Source organism: Pyrus communis, chromosome 16, assembly GCF_041283825.1.
Source record: "Pyrus communis isolate YQ-2024b chromosome 16, ASM4128382v1, whole genome shotgun sequence".
Classification (NCBI taxonomy): domain Eukaryota; kingdom Viridiplantae; phylum Streptophyta; class Magnoliopsida; order Rosales; family Rosaceae; genus Pyrus; species Pyrus communis.
Genome location: NC_142580.1, coordinates 24540639 through 24564131, shown reverse-complemented (window position 1 = coordinate 24564131; position 23493 = coordinate 24540639). Strand labels below are relative to the sequence as shown.

Below are 23493 nucleotides of genomic sequence, written 5' to 3'. Positions count from 1 at the left end.
TTATTCGTTTGATTAATTAACATATTAATTAATCCTAGCCTTAGATAAATAATTAAACCATTTAATTATTCTTACTCATCTCCGTTGTTTCTTCAAACTCTACCTTACTCGGTGAACGATCCATTAGGTTCCTTTTAGCGAGGCAGTGGGCGATTAAAACTCTTTCTAATCGATTGTGAATTGAAACTTACTTTCAATTCTCCCGTTAGTGATAATACACTTTTAGGGCTTCCACAAACCATGGTTGACGCCTAGCAGCATGTCATGGTTACCCAAGCTAATCAGAAGAGGTGGAGAACCTATTCAGTTTTAGGATTACAAATGCAATACGGTCTTTCTCTAATACAATACTCTTGACCACATTGTTTGGTTTGATAGTTTATTCATGTCTACTATCCAATGTGAGTCTTGTGCTTATATGATTACCTTGAATGTGATTTGGAACACATTCCTAAATCTCATTCATACTTTGGCCAAAGATTCTTAATCATATCATAAAGTATTCTCCCTCAAACAGTTTGAAGGTTAAAGATCCCTTGTTGCGCATTCACTTGCCTCCATGGCTAAGTGGCTTAACCCCAACGATGCCATGGACACCCTTCTGATGGAGTGACTTTGACATAATCAAAGATTAAGGACCTAACCACAAGACAACTGTGATGCCTCAGGTCAAAAGACTAATTTGCATTATCCCAACCATGAGTTCTCATGTGACATGAATATGAGAACTCTTCGTTGATCGTGTTCAGTGAACTCATTCTCTATTGAGCACCTACGTACTTGTCTTGATGTCACACACACCAATGACTCGAGACTAGTCACTCTCCCTGAGAGAAGACATAGCACGTACTGATCTTAACGGACTGTCAATGCCCAATTGACAATCCTATGATCAGGAACGTTTAGGATGTGTCAACGAAAGAATGGTCTCATGAATCTAACTTCTTTAGATCGCATTCTTCCAATCACATATTCCTTGGACTTATCGTTTAAGCATATAACATTTATATGAGACGGCTCAAACAATAATGTTTGCCCTTAATATTAAACTAGATTAGTTTAACATGTGAAATGTCCATAAAGTATCATCATATGATTGGTTTTAGGGCACATTTCCAACAATAATCACATATCATTCACCACTTATCATATCATACACTTATCATTCACTTATCATATCATACATTCAGCACCAAACACCATTATTGCCGTGCATTTCATGCACTCCCAACCTTTAATCCACATGCATTCACAAAACATTCACACTAGCTTTAATTCACATGCTTTCACATGCATTTTCAGCACATTCCAACCATTGCACATGCACTCCCTTTAATTAATTAACCCACATGCACCCTTTATTCTTTCATCATTCCAGCCACTCCACATCCCTCACCAAGAAATAATTCAACACATGCATCCATAATCATTTCTCCAACCTTATGCCGTGACTTTCCCATCCAAATGCACACAAACAAAGTTCCTTGCAGCCACATGCATTCCCCTTTCATCATTGCACCACAAATCAGCACATGCACCACCAATTCAGCCAACACATGCATTCACATGCATTTTTAGATTGTCCCCTTGCACATGCAACCACATATTCATTGCACATGCAATTCCAACCCACATGCATCCTTTAGTCATTTAAACATGCAGCCACATTCCCTCCTTGCTGTCATGTTCCCCCCATTTCACCTATAAATAAGCATCCATTGCATTCATTCTCATTTCATACATAATTCATCCCACACTTCCATTTCAGAAATTCATCCATTGTATATACCACAAACACTTCCCCCTTTGTGTCGTGAGTCTCCCTTACAATCCAAACACCATCCTTCCATTTCCACCACTCCTCTTCCATTCCTCCACCACTCCCCAAACCATTCACACCATCAAACTATCCTTAGACCTTGTGCTACAACGAAGAGGAAGATAAGAGGGCTTAAACGTTCATACAATTCAAGTTTGAGTTGTTGGAATGTTTAGGTGTTTCTTTGATTTCAATGTTTAATTTCAATACTCTTTGTTTTGTACGAATGAGGAATGGAAGAGAAGAGGGCCTAAACGTTCATACAATTCAAGTTTGAGTTGTTGGAATGTTTAGGTGTTTCTTTGATTCTCTTTGTTTTGTACCATGAGGAACTAAAACCCCCTTGGTTAGGGGGAATTCGAAATATATGTTTATGCTTGCATTTTGATTTGATTACTTCTAATTGCGTTTCATAAGTTGTGGATTCAATTCGTTTAACTGTTTGATTGATAAATTATTTATGTATGTTTATTGAGAGTGCACACTTAATTTTCATGCATGAATATGACGCTAGAATATAAGTGAGTTTCACCTAATAGTTACGAACTTATATTCACAAGTAGTGGAGGTTGCTTATAAACAATCGCGTTAAACGAATTCTTGGCATAAGTTTCATGCGTATTCCATAGTAACGAATGCCTCGTCAACACTTATAATTTTCATAGAGCGTAATGATTCTTGCTTGTATCTCTATTATGCAATCATGTAGGGGACTTGTGGGGAATGTTTTGGGTTGTCGTATGCAATCATCTAATTCAATAACGTTAGGAAGATTTGAAGGTTAATTTAAGCGGACCTAATTAACTTGGAGCGTTGAGAATTAATGATTTGTTGAAATGCAATTGGAAATCGTTTTATTATGCAAGTATAACATATGTGGAGATGAACCCCGTAGCTAACTTTCCATCCATTCAATTCCATCAATTTGTTCTTTCTTTTCTTGTTTCTGTTTTCATGTTTAATTTAAATTGTTATTCAATTATGTTAAACATGTGGAACTAATTTCTTTTTAGTTAGAGGCGAATTTGAAGCCATGAACATATGTTGGTTATGATTTGATTTACTCCAGTTATGAATTCATGAACTTTAGATGTGGGTTACTTTTCTGTTTTGATTAAGAACTTGTTTATGTATGTGGGTTGAGGGTTGACACTTAATTTGCATGCCTAAACTTGATGCTAGGATATAAGGGAATTTCACCTAATCGTTTTGAACTTATATTCATGAGTAGTAAAGATCGCTCGTCACGATTGTGTTTAGTAAACCCTAGGCTGGATTAACATGCGTATTCCATAGTTATGAATGCCTAGTCGATGTTTATGATTTCCATTGAACTTAATGATCTTTGTCGAATGTCTTTATCATGCGTATTCCATGTTAGGGACTTTGATTAGGAATAATTTGGTTGTAATGCGTATCCCATTCAATCCAATGAATCTAGGGAAATCTGAAGGTTAATTTAAGCGGACCTAATTAACTTGGAGCATTGTCATTCATCGTTTGTTGAAGTCATAACTGGGAATCAAATCATATGCTTATGTTCATGTGTGGATAAGGAACCCTCTAACTAGTTTTTCATCATTCTATTTTATCAATTTCGTTTTTATAAACTGTTTTAATTAGAATCTGTGCATTTAGTTTAAATTCATCCAAAACCAATCCCCCATTTATTTTAAAGTGTTAGAAATACATTTAGCTTGTGCTTATAAGTGTTTTGATTCATTTTGTTTCCCAAATTCGTCCAAAGTACTCAAGGTGCTCAAAACTGCCCAGAAAGTGTTTTTTTAGGCAGTTTCGAGTGCTTTGGGTACTGTTTGAGTCTTTTGGTTTGTTTTAGTGTTTTAAAGTTTAGTTTTGCAATATTTGAGTCTAGTATAGTATTTTATTTTGTGTTTTTACGTTTTTGAGTCAACTCCAAGTGATTAACAATCCCTCCTAATCCCCGGTCCAGAACGATCCCTACTTATACATATACTACAATTTGACGAAAAGAGGGTTTAATTTGTGTGCGTATAAATCCCGCATCAGTAGTATACATAAGTAGGGATTGTTCTAGGCCGGGGATTAAAAGGGATGCTAATCAACACAAATTAGACTTAAAAACACAAAACTAGACTCTAGTGACTCAAAACTGACCAGACTAACTCAAAACATCGCAAAACAAACAAATTGACTCAAAACAGGAACTAAAGAGAGATTGGACGAATTCTAGACTTAACTTGAATCAAAATCCTAACGGGGTTTGGTTTGAACGAATTTTAAAACTAAAAGTAAGTAACTTGTAGAAAACAAACTAATTGATACTAAATTGGGGTGAATGAAGGAGATAAAAGGCTAGCTAAAGGATTCTTCTCCACACATGAACCATATGCATACAAATCGATTTCCAGTTATTACTCCTATAAACCATGAATGCCAATGCCCCAAGTTAACCATGAATTGCACAAATTAACCATCAAATTTTCCTAAATTCATTGAATTGCACTCAGCAACGCAATCAAATTATTCTTAACTAGTTCCCTATATGAATTGCATGATAGAGATACATATCCAAGATCATTAAGTTCTATGAAAATCATAAACTAAGTAGGCCTCCTTAATCAACATACAAGAATAAGTTATCAATCAAATAGATAAGTAAATTGCATTCATGATTTATGAAACAATAATTGGATGTAATCAATTCATATCACACATATGTTCATGGCTTTGAATTCACCTCTAGCTAAAACGAAATTAGTTCCACATGTCTATCATAACTGAAAACCAAATTAAAACAAACATTGAACTAAAAACTAAAGACAGAAGACACCTAGAAACGCTCCAGCAATCCAAGGCCTTGGATGGTAGGCATGACTCCAAGCTCTCCTTCCTTGCAAGTTGCGGCACATTTCTGTTTATTTCTCTATATTTTTCTCTCTAAAACTCTCCCCCTGAGTTCTGCAGCAAGGGTGTGCATTTATAGGGCAGATAGACGGCATTGTTTATGGAGGAAAAGGATTAGTTCTTAGCATTGTTTTAGGACTCCTAGAAATCAGATAAGAAGTGGTTTAATATGATAGGATAAAGACTCCTTTTGTAGCTGGAGATGAGTTTAGATAATGTTAGATTAAATAGGATAATGTTTGGATAAGATGAGATAAGATAGGATTAGATAAGGTTAGTTTGGATAAGATTGGATAAGGTTCCTTCTTTTCAGCTGATTCCTTATCTTCCAAGCTTCCAAATTTGATTCTCCAAATTGTAGGACATATTTAGCACATGTAAAACTCCAAAAACGTCCATCCATTATGCTCCACACGCATGCTAACCAATCCAAGCCCAAAACTGCTCCAAAATGCTCCATTTAGCCCATTATTGTCATCTTCACCAATTAAACCTACAATAATACGAAAATAAACGGAAATTAACTAAGTAAATACAAAGAAATAAGATACCAAAGTCACATAAATATGCTCCTATCATCAAACTTCTCTTTCCTCTTTGCTTCCTTTTGCTTATCTCTTCCCAAGGGGCCTTGCAAAAGAAGAAGTTGGGGTCAACGAATCGACCCCTTCATTGACATCATTTGTCTGTGCGGCTTTACTACCAAATAATCTTCCCCATTGTTGGTCCGCATCGGTTCCCCACCTCGAACAATCCTTGAGGACGTTCCAAGCATGATGCAACTTAAAAGCTTGATTTTTTGGTGTAGTTCTTGTCTTGTAAATTGCCATTGCTTTGTCACCCTATGCAAGAAATACATAAAAACAATTAGTTGCAAAATAATATTATGTACATGACAAATAAAATATCAACAAAGAAACTCACAACTTCTACAGCGCTCATTCCACTAGCCATGTCAACCACAACTCTTTCAAAGCTTCCCTTCCACAAAGTGCATGCTTTGTTGATAACCTTCCACCGATCGTAAACACCACCACCTTCCCTTCGACCAGCGTTGGAGTTTTCATTGAACTTATCAACGATGTTACCCCACAAAACCTTTCTATTTTGATTTGTGCCAACGGCACCATCTTCACTAATAGAAACCCATGCCAAGCATAAAGCACCATCTTCCTCAAAGGTCCAATTATGACCTCCAATATGCTCTTTTGCCATCTTGAAAAATTTGGAAATGGGAAAAAAGGGTAGAAAGAAAAATTGGAAGAATTGTAGAAGAAAAGTGAGTTTTGTGTGAATGTTTGAACAAATACATGTGTATTTATATAGTTTTTGGGTGAATTTTGAGTTAAATTATTTTTTAAAATTTTTAGCCATTGGATTTAAATTTAGGCCATTAGATCTTTTTTTTACCGTTAGATTTGATTATATTCGATCTCAGCGGTTGGATTCAATATATATATAAAACAAGAAAATTTTTGAATGTAGGCGATTGGATCAACCAACGACCAGTTGATCTCAGCTGTTGGTTGAAAAACTAGCCGTTGGAATCTGACGCAAGTGGCTAACATGTCCACGTGGGTCAAGACTAAGAAGTAACTCAGTGTTGGTCTCATAAACATGCCAAACAAAGAAGTAACTCAGTGTTGGTCTCATTGAAACGATTAGCTGCCAATCCAAAACAACATAAAATATCCCAACACAATAATGATGCATATTTGTGACTGCTTGTGCTTTTCGTTGCCATTGCCTTCGAGAAAGAAACATATCATCCATATTAGGCACATCAATATCATGTTTAAGACAAAATTCAGAGACTTCACAAAGTAAAGAATCCCAACCACTTTTCCTCATTATCTCCAACCTTTGCTTACAAACTCCAACCAACTTCATGGCATTTATAATATCCTGATCCTTCCTTTGCAATGCTTGTGATAATTCATTGGTTATTCCTAGTATATCTTTCATCAACTGTAGATTAAACATAGAATCAAATGATTGCATGGAATCCAATAAATTATTCGCTTCACATATTTTTTGAGAGCTTACTCCATCATCTGTTATTACTTCAAGTACATCAAGTATGGATGAGAACAGAGTCATTATACTTACTAAAGTACCAAAGTGTGAACCCCAACGTGTTCCTCTAGCACGTTTCAAAGTAGTTTCTTGATTTTTGCCTTCCCACTTGTAAACTCACCATTGTTTAGTGCTTCAATAACTGCAGTAGATTGTTTCTCTCGAAGAAGATCACAACACTTCGATGAAGCTCCAACAACATTTACCAAAATAGTAACTATACTAAAAAGAGACTAAATTTGGATGTTCTTTGCCACAGTTACAAGAGCTAACTGAAGGTGATGTGAAAGCAATGAATATAATAGGCACAACCTGTAACATCCCATATCGCCCAGGGGAATGGATCCTGCAAGCTTTATATGTATATTCCTATCTCTACCTCGCACGAGGCCTTTTGGGAGCTCACTGGGTTCGGGTTCCATAGGAACTCCGAAGTTAAGCGAGTAACACCGAGAGCAATCCCATGATGGGTGACCCATTAGGAAGTTATCGTGTGAGTTCCTAGAAACAAAACCATGAAGGCGTGGTCGGGGCCCAAAGTGGACAATATCATGCTATGGTGGAGTTGAGCTCGGGATGCGGTGGGGGCCCGGGCCGAGATGTGACAATTTGGTATTAGAGCTAATCCCTGGCCGGAAGTGTGCCGACGAGGACATTGGGCCCTTAAGGGGGGTGGATTGTAACATCCCACATCACCCATGGGAATGGATCCTGTAAGCCTTATATGTATATTCCTATCTCTACCTAGCACGAGGCCTTTTGGGAGCTCACTCGCTTCGGGTTCCGTAGGAACTCCGAAGTAAAGCAAGTAGCGCGCGAGAGCAATCCCATGATGGGTGACCCACTAGGAAGTTCTCATGTGAGTTCCTAGAACCAAAACCGTGAGGGTGTGGTCGGGGCCCAAAACGGACAAAATCGTGCTACGATGGAGTCGAACCCGGGATGTGGTGGGGGCCCAGGCCAGGATGTGACACAACCACTTTCTTTCATAATAAGAGATTTAAGACCATTCAGCGTACCTTGCATATTGTTAGCCCCATATAACCTTGTCCACACAACCTAGACATGCTCAGTGTAAACCTAGAAAATACCTCATCAATGGTTTCCTTGAGTGAAAGAGCAGCAGTACAGTAACATGGTCAATGCCAATAAAGCACTCAACAACATTCCTATTCTTGTCCACATAATGTAATACAATAGTAGCCATTTGTTCCTTCGTTGATGCGTCGCGAGATTCGTCAATCAAAATAGAGAACAACGAAGTGCCAATGTCTTTAATAATAGCCTTGATGGTCTCAATTGCACAAGCATTTACAATGTCTTTTTGAATATCTAGTGATGTCGATTTGTGATTATCTAGAGCATTTTTCAAAGTAATGGCTTTCACATCCTCACTGTGGTCGGCAAGAAACTGTAGAAGCTCAAGAAAGTTTCCATGGTTCCTTGAATGTTCAGATTCATCATTTCCAAGAAATACAAGCTCTTGTCTTAAAAGAAATCGACAACAATCGATTGATGCATTCAACCGAGCTCTATATTGAATTCGAGCTTCATCATGAGTTTTAGTGAAAAAATATTGGATATGTTGCTTTTGACTCCTTAAAGCTTCAAAATTACTCCATGCTTGATTGTGTGCACTATTGATGCCTCCAATATGAGTTAGAAGTTTTTCTTTCTTCTTCTGGCTAGAATCCTTCACCAACAAAGAAATCACCACTAGATTGTTCTCCAATGTTTGGTTTAAAAAGGTAGCAACATAGACAAAAGGCAGCATTTTTTCTACACTATATTCCAACCAAGTAAGAAAATCATCAAACCAAGCAGGGTTGAATCGTTTTTACGTGTCTCCATATTTCTTGTAAGGAAAATTATGGGTTTTAGGTTGTTGAGGACTAGCTACCACATACGCTCTTCGTACTTTGAATATTAGGATTGTAATCCAAAATTTGAATTCGCTTACCAAGATCTGATGGAAGATTTGATAAAATAAATGCTATACTATCTTGTCCCTGAGTATCATTATTTTTCTCAATAACTAGGGATGGCGACGCTGATATTTTTTTGAAAAACCTCTCCATGATGTTCAAGTCTGCAAAATCAGTCATATTGATACCAATAAGATATAAGGTTCATACGTAATTTGTAGAATTTATAGAATAAAAATGTCAAAATTAGAAAGCTAAATTTTAAATTGTAATGCCAAAAACGAATTAATAAAGTAAAATCATATAATAAAATACCTTGTGTAACACAAATCCAACCAATAAAATTCTTAGACTCTTAATCCTAGAGTAGACTGTACTAATAGGCCTAATAACTAATCCAACCAACAATTCAATTAACGAATACCAATAAGCATTCAAATTATTCAATAAATAAAAATTTAATTCAACTAGTCGTATAAATAAATGTATACCCATATTCATAGAATTCATAATTTCATTCATCAATAATCATAGAATTCATATACGAAACAATAATTTCATAATTTCATATATCATATATGAATTCATAATTTCATAATTCAACTAATCATAACTTCATAATTTTTACCCTAAACAATAATTTTATAATTTCACTCATCAATAATCATAGAATTCATACCAATAATCAGTAACCAATAACCATATTAGTGCATTACAATATGATTCTATACCTATTAAACAAAAATTCGTCATAAATAATTAATTAGGGTTAGGGATTATAGATTTAGGAATTACAAAATTTACCTAAATATATATATATATATATATATATATATATATATATACATGTTGGCTAGAGAGTAGCTGGAGACTAGCGTGGCTACACTGCACCGGCTGGGAACAACAGCTTTACTCTTGTTCAGTTCCGTTTCAAGCTACTAGAATTTTGGGGGCAGAGTGGTGCTGCTCTCTGATTGGCAAAGGCAAGAAAAAGAAAAAAGGAATAGAGATGAATTTTGTTTTTGGGGGGGGGGGGGGGGGGAGGTGTAGGGGAGGAGCGAATTCGAATATATATATATATATATATATATATATATATATATATATATATATATGACCCAGCTCTGAGCAGCAGAACTAGATCAGTTTGATCAGAAAGGACAATTTTTTTTAAAGTTATTTAATTAGCGTTACTCATAGGGAATTGGAATGCATTAAATTTTTTAAATTAAAAAAATTCTCAGTGGGGGCATCCACCCCCCTAAGCCCATTGTAGCTCTACCCTATCATAGGCGGGGCCATACTGATCTGTCCTTTTGGCGCATCGCTCACCTGCGCGCGTCACAACCTTTCGTTTGGCATTCAAGCGCCGAGTTTAGCTTTTACTGGTGAGGCCTGCACCATTTTCTGGGCTAAAACCTGGCTGAAATCTGGCTTTTTTTTTTTTTGTCAAGTTCAAATTAGAACTAGGGTTGGGATGGATTTGGAGGGGGGGGAATAAAAGAGAAATTATAGGTTTTAGTCCATGGGTTGGAGTTGGTCTTAGGTCACCTGTATCACAACTAAATAAAAAAAAAATCAATCCCGCTTGTGTAGTAAGACCCTTTGGACAAATATATTGGGGAATGCCTAAAAGGGGCATGAAAGACCCGTTAAACCAAAACAAGCAAAACTAGAGAGAGAGGGCGTGTGATACTGCATAAAGCACATAAAGAAAAGGACATTCCTGCACCTGCCCCTTTCTCTGCTTTTCACACCATCCCTCCCTCTAGTCAAAACCCTCAAATTTATTCTGGGAAATCTCAGTCACTAGTCACCACCACAACCAAAAAGGCATCTGATTATATATAAAAATAAATTAAAAAAAAAAATAATGCTCCCTTTTACTACTTTCTTCCCTTAGACCATCTCCAATCCTTAGTGTAAAACCTAAAATTTTTAAATCCAGAAAATTTAGATTTTGACCCAGAAACAGTTTTTCTTCTCCAACCCTTCTAGGTTAAATTTTTTAGCTTGAGGTTATTAAAGAATAAATTTAGGCTAATTTTTTTTAAGTAAATGTTTAAAAGAAAATATGTACATTATCCTAATTTAATTTTATGAACATTTTAACCTAAAAATATTTAGATTCCAATACATAGTAAAAAATCACTAAATTTGGGTGAATTTTAAGTTAAATACTTTTTTTAAATTATTTTAGCCATTGGATTTAAATTTGGGCCGTTAAATCTTTTTTTATACTGTTGGATTTGATTATATTAGATATCAATTGTTGGATTCAATTAAATAATAAATATAAAAATAAAACAAATATGAATCTGGGTCGTTGGTCCATTTGAATTTGTGCCATTAGATTAAGCAAAAGTGCCTAAATCTTGGTAAGGGTTGAACCCACAGAGACTAATAAACAACTTAGTAAAACCTTTGAGTCGTACATATTAGCATTAGTTAATGACTCCTATGACTTAGAGTGGGGTTTTTGAGTAAGTTTTGGCAAAGAAACAAGGATAGAAAGAAAAGGGAAAAATTAGAACTATCTAGAAACCAACCTAAGACATAAAATAGGTTAGAAATGTTTTAGGTATTAATTATGACTTAAAATGAGCTAAGGCCTACCCATAAACAATCATGAATTGATGATATGATCTTTTAACTTATCAATTTCAATGCACAACTTAGATGCTCACGGATCTAGCATGGCATATAACTAAATTGTATGAATCCTCACTTTCTTTGTACATTAGATGCATGGCATATACATCAAACTTATATTAGTAGGTGCAACCTAGCATGGCATGTACTCTGATTTAGCACCTAGAAACTCATTAAGAACGAAGAAGATTACGAACATCACATGAACCCTAGAACATGGCATTTATCCTAGATTTTCATGAAATCAGTTTACATGATTAGTTCTTAACCCAACCACATGTTTCTAATGAATGAAAGAAGATATGGCAGCCATCCTTATCATTCTCAACAGAAAGCAAACATAAACAAGGTAGCTAAGCTTGAAAATATATGCTTGAAACAATTGAAGACATAAAACTGATTCTAGCTTGCAAATGAAATTGATAAGCTAAAACTGCATCATAACATTAATTCAATCATGTCTAGGACTCCAAAGAATCCCTAAGTATTCATACTCTAAACTAAAAACAAAACAAGATACATAAAAAAGTTAGGAAGGCTAAACCCTAAAAACTGCTCAAGACTAAAGACTCCTGCTTTCTCCAGATTCTATGTTTTTCTGTTTTTTCTCCTCTTTTCTCCTCATGTTGTGTATTTGTCTCCTATTAAAAGGCTTAGGAGTTATCTAACATCTGATACATTTACATCCTTGAATTGACTCTCATTTATAGCTCATTACATCCTTGAATTTGTAACTGAACAACTCCTCTTGATTCTATCATAATTTCTTTTAGGAATCTCTGAATTACAAGCTGTAAAGACCATGAGAAAGACGACTTATAGGGTTTTCCAACCATATATGTCTCATTTTCAAATTCGCTCTAAGCACTTCGGGGCGAAGCCCACAAGTTGGCTGTTCTGGGTGGGCATTTTCTAGTGGATCTTGGGCCACTTGTGTGCTATGATATGGTCTTGGGTGATTTGGGCTTCAAACTATCCATTCTAGGCTCTTAAGATATTCAAAATAAGATGATTTCTTCAAGTCTTTACTTTCATCCTGAAATACAACACAAACAACAAAATACCTTGTGATGCACATATATTTTAAGTAAAAAACCTAAGTAAAAGCGGGGTAAAAGGATAACTTTATGCACTTAACAAATACCCCCAAACTTAGATTTTGCTAGTCCTCGAGCAAACCAAAACTAAAATAAACAAAAGCCACACAAAAAACAAACATAAGTTGATCTAAGACCAATTCCGTTGGTTAAACGAATGCATTCAGCTTATGCATCGAGCCTTTAAACCTCTAAGCATCCCTAGTAGGAGGAGTTGTGTCTCCTAAGGGTTTAATAGTGATGGTACCCGTAAACGTCTGAAACAACCTACAAAACAACAATTAGAGCACTTTTGAAACAAGATAATAAGAATTAAAGCTCAACTATGCCTTACAATCCTTACTTTGACTTTACCTTTCCAGCAATTAAATCTGCATGTTAGTGAGGTGCTCTAGCTCAAATTACCCATGTTACCTCACTACACGCTACTTTCTTAGTTTAAAGCTTGATCATTATATTTGTCCTCATCACTTTGGTATTCCCCAAGCTATAGGGAATGGCTCTGATGGGGGGAAAATCGGTAGAGTTTAGTGTGGGTGATGAAAGATATGGATGTGTATGGCTTCAAAATGGGTAATGGCTCACACAACAAAGGTAGGGAATTAGGCCATTTACTAGTTAAAACATGTATAGCCTAACGTTGCCTCAATGAGTTCATTCATGGGTGATAATATGCACAAGTATCCACAAAAGAGAATAACTCTTAATATTCAATCAAAAATGAATAATGAGACCATTTGAAAGAAAAGGATACGAGTAGAAATAGTTTAATCCCTCTAAAAGAAGTAAATAGGCACAAAATTGCACAAAAGGCAGTCTCTACTATCCTTCTTCTAAGGCTTGAACTAGTAACTTTTCACAACTATTCTAAGAACTATGAGCAGTGGTATTATATAGCAGATACAACAACTTTCAAAGCATAGCTAAAGTTATGATTGCAAGACTAAGTTAAACATGTACATAACCATTATTTAATTGCAAATAGCTGTAATCATGACTCAAACAAACTAAAAGTTCAATACCACACACCCCCAAACCTAAACAAAGCATTGTCCTCAATGATTACAAAATGAATGAAATGAAAGCAATGCAAAGTATGGCAAAGAATGGCATAGTATAAATACTAACAGAAAACAAAAACAAAATAAAGGATAGAAAAAACCTGGTTAGGTTGCCTCCCAACAAATGCTTTATTTTATGTCTAGGTAAGACATGATGTGAAGGTTAAGTGGCTAATGGTGGTGGTGTTTGGAGAGTCTCAGCAACCTCAGGAATTGGTTGATAAGCATCATAGTATGGCTTAAGACGATGGCCATTCACTTTGAAAGTGTTCCCTGTCTGGATGTTTTGAATGTCCACTGCACCATAAGGATAAACATTAGTGACAAGAAACATACCATACCAATGGGAACGAAGCTTACCAAGGAAGAGCCTAAGGCGTGAACTGAATAAAAGAATTTTTTGCCCAATCTCAAACAACTTCCTATGGATTGCATTGTCATGATATGCTCTGGTCATTTCGTTGTAAATTCGAGAGCTCTCATATGCATCATTCCTTAACTCATCAAACTCACTGAGTTGAAACCTCCTTAAATGGATTACCTCCTTTAGATCCAAATTGAGCTTTTTTATTGCCCAATAAACTCTATGTTCTAGCTCCACGGGAAGATGGCAAAGCTTTTCATAGACAAGTCGGAAGGGTGACATGCCTATGGGAGTCTTATATGCTATTCTATAAGCCCATAATGCATCATGTAAACGCAACGACCAATCTTTTTTAGTAGGGCCTACAGTCTTCTCAAGGATTTGTTTGACTTCATAGCCTTTTAATAAAGCCTCAAATGATCGGTTGCAAAAGTGTGTACCTCCATCACTGATTATAGCTTTGGGAGTTCCAAATCTAGCAAACATGTATTCTTTAAGGAAACTGAGAACCATTTTAGAGTCATTAGTCCTAGTGGCGATTGCCTCAACCCACTTCAAATCTAGCAAAATATGCTCATCATGCGTCATTTCTATAGGCAAACGTGCCAAATGGGCATGTGAATGTGGTCTTTTCTTGGTCCTCAGAGGCTATCACGATTTGGTTATATCCCGAATAACCATCCAAAAAGCAATAATGGCTATGACCTGCAAGACGCTCAAGCATTTGATCAATAAAAGGTAAAGGAAAATGATCCTTATGAGTTGTTGCATTGAGTTTGCGATAATCAATGCAAATAGTTTGGAGGGTGTGCACTCTTGTTGCCACCATGTCATCATGCTCATTTTTTGACAACTGTGATGCTGGATATCTTAGAGACCACATGTATTGGACTTACCCATTTTGAGTCTGAAATTGGGTAAATAATTCCTACATCTAGCAGCTTCAAAATCTCCTTCTGCACCACCTCTTGGATTTAGGCGTCTTTGAGCGTCTCTAGTTGTCTTGGCTCCATCCTCCAAAAGAATCCGGTGCATGTACTTTATTAGGCTAATTCCCTTAATATCAGCTATTGTCCAACCAATAGCTTTCTTATTCTCTCTTATAACTCTTACTAGCTTTATGCCTTCACATCACTTAAATGGGCATTGATAATGATAGGAAGAGTATTCTCATTACCAAGATAAGCATATTTAAGATGTTCAGGGATTGGTTTGAGTTCTAACGTTGGAGCTTGAATCACAGAGGGAATTGGCTTTTCTGTTGAGCTAGGAAGAGGCTCAATACATGGCTTCTCTTTAGTGGATCATCCCAACCTTGTGTTTCAACTGGTGCCTGTAATATTAAACTTAAATCAATAGAATTGCATTCATGAATGTCACTAGGGTACCTCATAGCTTTAAGGATTTGAAAAGTTCTTGTTTCTCTTAGAACAATCATGGTAAGCTTTCCGGAATGACTATCAATCATGGCATGAGCTGTGGCTAAAAATGGTCGACCAAAGATGAGAGGAAGATGATTTGGTAGAGGGCTCTCCTCCATGTCCAAAATTTGAAAATCTGCTGGTAGAACTAGGTCACCGATTTGGACAATCACATCTTCCACAATTCCTCGAGGATGAGTAAGAGAACGATCTGCTAGTTGAATCATCATATGAGTTGGCTTGAGATCACCTAATCGAAGTGCTTCATAAATAGAATAAGGCATTAAGTTAATTGAAGCACCTAAATCACATAAACATTTATCAAACCTCATTGGACCAATTTGGCATGGAATGGTAAAGCTTTTAGGATCTTTCTCCTTTGGTGACAACTTTCTTTGCAAAACTAATGACACTTTCTCGCCAAATACCACCACAGCATTGAGTTCCACCATTCTTTTATTTGTGCACAATTCCTTTATGAACTTTGCATAACCTGGAATATGCTTTATTGCCTTGAAAAAGGGAATTGCAATTTCTAGATTCTTGATTGTCTATAGAAACTCTTTCTCGAGCTACTCCTTTTAATTGAAAACCCTGCAGGGGTAAGGCATAGGTGGAGTATATCCTTCCACCTTAGTGTTAGAATTCAATTCACTAGGCTTAGATTTTACCTTAGGAACATTCAACTTGGTTGGAATGGTGCTTTCGTCATTAAGAGTTGATTTGGACTCCTTGTGATGTTGCTGGTAGTCTTCTTCTTCCTCTTGTTGGATAGCCACAAGTTCATGATGTGATATATAATAGCACTTAAATTAAACCCTCTTTTTGACAATTGTAGTATATGAATAAGTAGGGATCGTTCTAAGCCAGGGATTATGAGGGATTGCTAATCTACTCAAATTAAACTCAATTACACTAAACTAGACTCAAAAACAAAAAGCTAGACTCTAAAGACTCAAAACAAACTAGAATGACTCAAAACAACACTAAACAAACAAATAGACTCAAACTAGACAGTAAAGGGTGATTTGGACGAATTCTAACTTTAACTTGACTTAAAACACTTAAAAACACAAATTGGATAGATTCTAGCTAATTTGACACAACAAAGTAAAGGGGATTGGGTTTTTGACGAATTTAAAGTTTAAACAAACATATTTGAATAACAAACTAAAGGAATACGAATTTGGTGAATTAATGGGTGATAGGCTAGCTAGAGGATCCTTCTCCACACATGACACACTTGCATACAAATCGATTTCTAGTTGCTTTTCCAATAAACCATGAACCTCAATGCCCCAGATTAACTGTGACATCACTAATTAACCCTCAGATTTTCCTTAAGTCATTGAATTGGACAGACAACACAACGGCAACCAAATTATTCTTTAATAGTTCCTTACATGAACATCATAATAGAGATACAATCAAAGATCATTAAGCTTTGTGAAAATCATAAGCATTGACAAGGCATTCATAACTATGACATCATGATACTCATGCCAGAAATTTAACTTAACATGATCGTGAACAGTGACCTCCACTACTTGTGAATATAAGTTCATAACAATTATGTGAAACTCCCTTATATTCTAGCGTCAAATTCATGCATGCAAACTAAGTATGCATCCTTAATCAACATACAATAATAAGTTCTGAATCAAACAGTTAAGTAAATTGCATTCACGATTTATGAAATCACAACTGGAAGTAATCAATTCATATTGCAAATATAATCATGGTTTCAAAGTCTCCTCTAGCTAAAACAAAATTAGTTCATCATGTTCCCAGCAAAACAAAGAAAGCTTAAATTAAACATTAAAAACAAAAGATGGATTACACCTAAGAACGTCTAACAATCCAACTTGAATGGCCAAAACATCCAAGGCTGCTCCTCTTCTCTTTCTTCCTTGCTAGGCTACGGCACAAGGATGTTTGGGTATGAATTATGGTGATGGATGGATAGGTTGGATGGTGGTAAGAGATGGATGATTTCTGGTGTGTCTTGGGGTGTAGCAAGGCTCTTTATTTATATGGGAAGGAAGGGGCATGGCTGAGAATTAAATTGGGAAAGGTTTAAGACTCCAAATCCTCCAAGAAAAGGGTAACAAATCAAAATCCTAAGAGGAAAAGGGTAAGTGATATGCGGCAGATCCAGGAAAGAAAAGGAAAGAGGTTTGCACGGCAAGGATTTGGTTTTCTAGAAGGAAAATGTGCGGCTTTTTTTAGGAATGGGATTAGGACTTCTAGAACCTATATTTAAGTGTCCTAAATTAATTAGGAACCCCCCAACAACTGGAATTTAAGTAGGAAAAGATAAGGATTGGCTAAGTCAAAATAAGGAAGTTTGACTCATGTTTCCTTCTTTGTAGCTGATTCCTTTTCTTCCAAGTCTTGAATTAATTTCTTCCATCTCTTTAGCAGATTTGTAGCCTTTCTTGAACTTCAATTTCGTCCATCCACCTTTCTCCATGCATGTGCTATCCATTCCAAGCCCAAAACTACTCCAAAATGCTCCAAATTGCACTTTCTTGCCATTTTAGTCAATTGGAACTACAAACACACGAAAATAGCTTAAATCACTATAATAAATAGAAACTAACTAAGTAAATGCAAGGAAATAGGCTAACAAAGTTGCATAAATATGCTCCTATCAGTTCATTAATTTGTTAAGGCTCCTTGGTGCTTTTAAGCTCCTTTACACTCCTCAAAGTGAGCACATTCACCTGTGCATTGTTCAAATCTTTTGGATTTACAACAACTTGACTAGGAAGCTTACCTAGTTCTCTTTTGGTTAATGACTATCGCAATCTATCCAACCTAAGTTTCTAAGTTTGCAATTGAACAATCAGTCTTGTTCATGAAAGCTTAGGTAGAAACCTTGAAGTCTTGAGTGCTTTGAGCTAAAGAACTCACTTGCTCAGCCAATGTATTTATATGTCTTCAAGAGGCTTGCTTGGCGTAGCTTGGGGAGGTGGCAGATTTTGCACATTGTTGTTGTTTCCCCATCTGAAATTAGGATGATTCCTCCATCTTGGGTTGTAAGTTGGAGCAAATGGATCATTCCTAGGTCTCTGATTTCCTTGAAATCCTCCTGCCATGTTTGCTTCTTCATGAAACCCTTGCACTTGATGACATGCCTCAGATGAATGTCCCTCATAAACCTTATTGGTTTGTCGATTTCTGAAACTAAATTGCTTCGTATTTGAAGTAATGTCCTCAAACATGGTCTTTGCTTGATCAACCATCTTGTTCATCAAACCACCAGCAGTAGCATCCATCATCATACGATCAGAATCAAGCAATCCTTCATAGAAATATTGCATGAGCAACCGTTGTTCCAAGTTGTGATGAGGGCAAAAATGCAATAGAGTTTTGAAACGGTCCCAATACTCATGGAACAACTCTCCATGATTTTGCACAATTGACATGATTTCACGCCTATGCTTATTAGTGCATTGAGCTGGGAAAAGTTGTTTCAATAGATTCGGATAGAAGAGTGTGAAGCTATGCCTTATCCTTTTCCCTTAGTGAAAAAGGGAAAGAGCCTAAGACGTATCTCTTGAGGGGTTATGCCTTGGATCTTAATGGTATTGCACACCTCTACAAACTCCTTGATATGCAAATGGGGATCCTCATTTGCCAAACCATTAAATTTAGGTAAAAGATAAATCATACCTGATTTGAGTTCAAAGTTCTCCATGGTGGTGTCGGGATAATGAATGTATGAAGACTCCTCACTGATCCTGGGAATCGCATACTCCTTCAAAGCACGTTTCGCCTCGTCATCATTATTATTGTTGTTGTTGTTGTTGTTGTTTGCCATGGCTATCTCGTCTTCTTCTAATTCAGCCTTGGGTGAGGATGAGGCTGACTTAGGTGTATGTGATTTTGAGTGGCAAGGAGAGCTTGGCAAAGATTGAGTTTTGAGAATCCTCACAGGTCTGAGTGTACGCCTCTTACCCAAACTTGACTAAACCATCATTTGTAGCCGCTCTAAGTCAATGGGCTACTTGAATGGATTAAAAGACATATAACTAAAAACAAAATAAATTAAGTTAGTAAGAAAAACTAAAAGGAATTACAAAGTTATTTAAGCACAATCCCTGGCAACGGCACCAGAAACTTGTTGGATAAATTAGACAACTTAACTAGGCTCTCCAATTTACACAAATTTTATCCTTGCAAGTGCACAAATCATAAGCAATAGTAGAGAGGCTAGCAAGGGTCAAACCTATAGAGACTGATAAACAACTTAGTAAAACCTTTGAGTCTTATATATTAGCATTAGTTAATGACTCCTATGACTTAGAATGGGGGTTTTGAGTAAGTTTTGGCAAAGAAACAAGGACAGAAAGAAAAGGGAAAAATTAGAACTATCTAGAAACCAACCTAAGACATGAAATAGGTTAGAAACATTTTAGGTATTAATTATGACTTAAAATGAACTAAGGCCTACCTGTAAACAATCATGAATTGATGATATGATCTTTTAACTTATCAATTGCAATGCACAACTTAGATGCTCACAGATCTAGCATGGCATATAATTAAATTGTATGAATCCTTACTTTCTTTGTATGTTAGATGCATGGCATATAGATCAAACTTATATTAGTAGGTGCAACCTAGCATGACATGTACTATGATTTAGCACCTGGAAACTCATTAAGAACAAAGAGGATTACGAACATCACATGAACCCTAGAACATGGCATTTATCCTAGATTTTCATGAAATCAGTTTACATGACTAGTTCTTAACCCAACCACATGTTTCTAATGAATGAAAGAAGATATGGCAGCCATCCTTATCATTCTCAACAGAAAGCAAACATAAACAAGGTAGCTAAGCTTGAAAATATATGCTTGAAACAATTGAAGACAGAAAATTGATTTTAGCTTGCAAATGAAATTGACAAACTAAAACTGCATCATAACATTAATTCAATCATGTGTAGGGCTTCAAGTAGCCTTAAGTATCCATACTCTAAATTAATAACATAACAAAATACATAAAAAGTTAGGAAGGCTAGACCTTAAAAATTGCTCAAGGCTAAAGACTTATGCTCTCTCTAGATTATGTGTTTTTCTATTTTTTCACTTCTCTCCTCATGTTATGTATTTGTCTCCTATTAAAAGGCTTAGGAGTTATTTGACATCTAACACATTTACATCCTTGAACTGACTTTCATTTACAGCTCAATATAACCAACTTTTAGTATGAGAGTAACTAAAACCCAGCTGTTATCAGAATTTGTAACTAAACAGCTCCTCTTTATTCTATCATTATTTCTTTTAGAAATCTCCAAATTACAAATTGTAAAGACCATGAGAAAGAAGAATTCTTGGGCTTTCCAACCATATATGGCCCATTTTCTAATTCGCTCTGAGCACGTTGAGGCAAAGCTCACAAGTTGGCTATTCTGCGAAGGCCTTTTCTGGCAGATCTTGGGCCACTTGTGGGCTATGGTCTGGTCTTGGGCTAGTTGGGCTTCAAACTATCCATTCTAGGCTCTTAAGATATTCAAAATAATATGATTTCTTCAAGCCCTTACTTTCATTTTGAAATACAATACAAACAACAAAATACCTTGTGATGCATATAGATTTTAAGTAAAAAACTTAAGTAAGGCGTAAAAGTATAACTTTATACACTCAACAAATACCCCCAAACTTAGATTTTGCTAGTCCTCGAGCAAACCAAACTAAAAGAAATAAAAGCCACACAAAAGACAAACATAAGTTGATCTAAGACCAATTCTGTTGGTAAGACGAATGCATTCAGCTTATGCATTAAGCCTTTAAACCTTTAGGTATCCCTAGTAGGAGGAGTTGTGTCTCCTAAGGGTTTAACAGTGACAATACTCTGAAACAACCAACAAAACAAAGATTAGAGCACTTTTGAAACAAGATAATAAGAATCAAAGCTCAATTATGCCTTACGATCCTAACTTTGACTTTACCCTTCCAGCAGTCAAATCTGCATGTTAGTGAGGTGCTCTAGCTCAAATTCAACATGTTAATAAGTTACAAGCTCAAGCAAGGAACGTCTCAACTCTAATGTCACATGTTCACTCTTTCACTTGATTCCGAGGGCTTGCTCTCAACAAGTATATGTGAGTGAGGTTATGTAATGGAAAGCAAAATATTCTCACACATAATTCAATTAGAAACAAAAGAACTTTCTGGACAAAATCTCATGAAAGGAATCATATACTAAGAATAGCATAACATGCATACTTACTAGATCAACTAGGTTTTTCATAAGATTGTAATGTAAGGTTTTTAGGGTAGGGGCTATGAAACGATGGATAAGGAATACTAGAACTTGAGATGTACCATAGTGTCTTCCTTGGAAAACCAGCATACTCTCCTCTTGAATTGATCTTTTTTACTTGTTCTCGTTGTCCAGGACCCATGGATTTAGAAATTGCATCTTCTTCTTAGAATTTTGGAGCTTTTTTTTTTTTTTTTTTTATGAGAAGTTTCATTTTTCTTTTTATTTTACTTTTACTCGTTTGTTCGGCGCAAGGTTTCTCATTGATACCAACTTTGGGCCATGACATAAGTCATGTGTTTGGTGCTTTTACAATAGTTGAGAGGAAAAAGCTCGACGGTAGGAGAGTGAGAAACTCGAGGCTAGGCTTGTAGCTGGTGCATGAAAGATTGCAACAACCGCTTAGAAGAAATTTTCTGCAGTTGGGAGATGATGTTCTTCTCTATGCCTGCAATTGAAGGAAATGCGCTCTCTTTCTCTGATCTTTACTCTCTTTTTATAGAGGGTGAAGGCTCTCTTTTATTTCTATTGGGTAAAAGTGTGTTCCGAAACTACTTGTTTCATGTGGCCAAATGCATTGGATCCTCCTTGTTGTCCTATGGATAATAGGAGGCGCCGAAAATAGGTTATTAACTATTGATAAATGGGTTAGATGGGTTGCATCATGAATAGGTTCACTGGAAACATATGTCTTGGTGTTGAAAATAAGAAGATATATGTCTTGGGTGGAAAGCCTGATGTAGAAATAAGTTATTGTTATGGACAATGCACAACTAAAATAAGGTGTTGGAAATTATCTCATTTGTTATTCAGCGTGGGACTACCCCAAGTAATAGGCCTAGACTTTTGTTCCAAGTAAACTAAATTTTCTATTATCAAAGAGTTTCCATGGGTCTTGTAGACCTCTGTAACCTTCCAAATCTTAACCCCTCTTGCAAGCCCTGTAAAACCACAAATGTTGGGCTATGTGAGCTTGGTAGGTGTTTGGTTTAAAGGAATGTACTTGGTGTGGTGTGATATATTTTCTTGTTTAGTATGAGATGAGAATTAAACTTACATAAATGCTTACTAAACCATTAATTTTGCCAATAAATTTGTATAATATCATCGAGATTCTTATGAGGCAATAAGACTGTATAGAGCAATGAACATCTGATGTTTTTGGGCCTTTGCATGTAATTTTTATGCCCTAACACATTTCTTCCAATTTTTATTTTTAAGTTAATTAAAATTAATATAGGACTTTATCATTGTAGGCAATGTCGCAATGGGGTTGTAGTAATTTTAGAATATTCGACATATAATGAGTTTAATGTGAATATTATAAGATAAACATATAAAACATAAATAAAATATTACAAAAATGAACTTGGCGGCACACGAGTGGGGCATGAAAGTGTACATCTCACGTGGTGCCACCTGTAAGTTTCTTCATTTTTAGTTTAGATTTAATATTTTTTAAGGGGTACGTTGATTCATGTTAAAAAAGTTGGGCTGTTGTTGGATTTAGCCTAATTTTTCTATTTTTTAACTTTAATTAAATTTCTTGATTTATGCATCTTTACTCAAAATTTTAATTTGAATATTTAAATATGAAAATTTAACCACTTTCATGAAAAATAGTTAAAAGAAAATTTATGTCATCAAACATGATACCTATATCATAGGTTGATAAAATATATTTAACTTGTGATAAGGGTATCTTAAAAATAAATAAAAATTAATCTACCTATCATCCATGAAAATATCTCAAAAGTATTACGCATCATAATTTTGATGTTTAGGACAAAAACTTGTTGCCTGTGGTAGGGAAGGCTTTGTTATTTAACTGTATTGGTACTAATTGCCACAAGGGTGACTCTATTTAATTTTATTTCTTTTCTATATAAAAAAAATGAAAAATGAAAATAATT

General features: G+C 35.8%; 1 protein-coding gene, 1 non-coding gene and 1 pseudogene across 2 annotated transcripts; 1 reads left to right on the top strand and 2 right to left on the bottom strand.

Annotated features, from left to right (window-relative positions):
* Positions 1-7850: 7850 nt before the first annotated feature.
* LOC148690177 (uncharacterized) lies at positions 7851-8859 on the bottom strand (annotated as a pseudogene).
* A 4820-nt stretch (positions 8860-13679) lies between these two features.
* Positions 13680-14468, bottom strand: LOC148690176 (uncharacterized). Its single transcript, XM_088687205.1, has one exon. It carries the CDS (start codon positions 14466-14468, stop codon positions 13680-13682), a length of 789 nt encoding a protein of 262 aa, XP_088543331.1.
* A 4175-nt stretch (positions 14469-18643) lies between these two features.
* On the top strand, positions 18644-18750 carry LOC148690175 (small nucleolar RNA R71). The gene has a single exon (XR_015958060.1). It is a non-coding gene; the product is annotated as a small nucleolar RNA R71 (small nucleolar RNA).
* The last annotated feature ends 4743 nt before the right edge of the window (positions 18751-23493 follow it).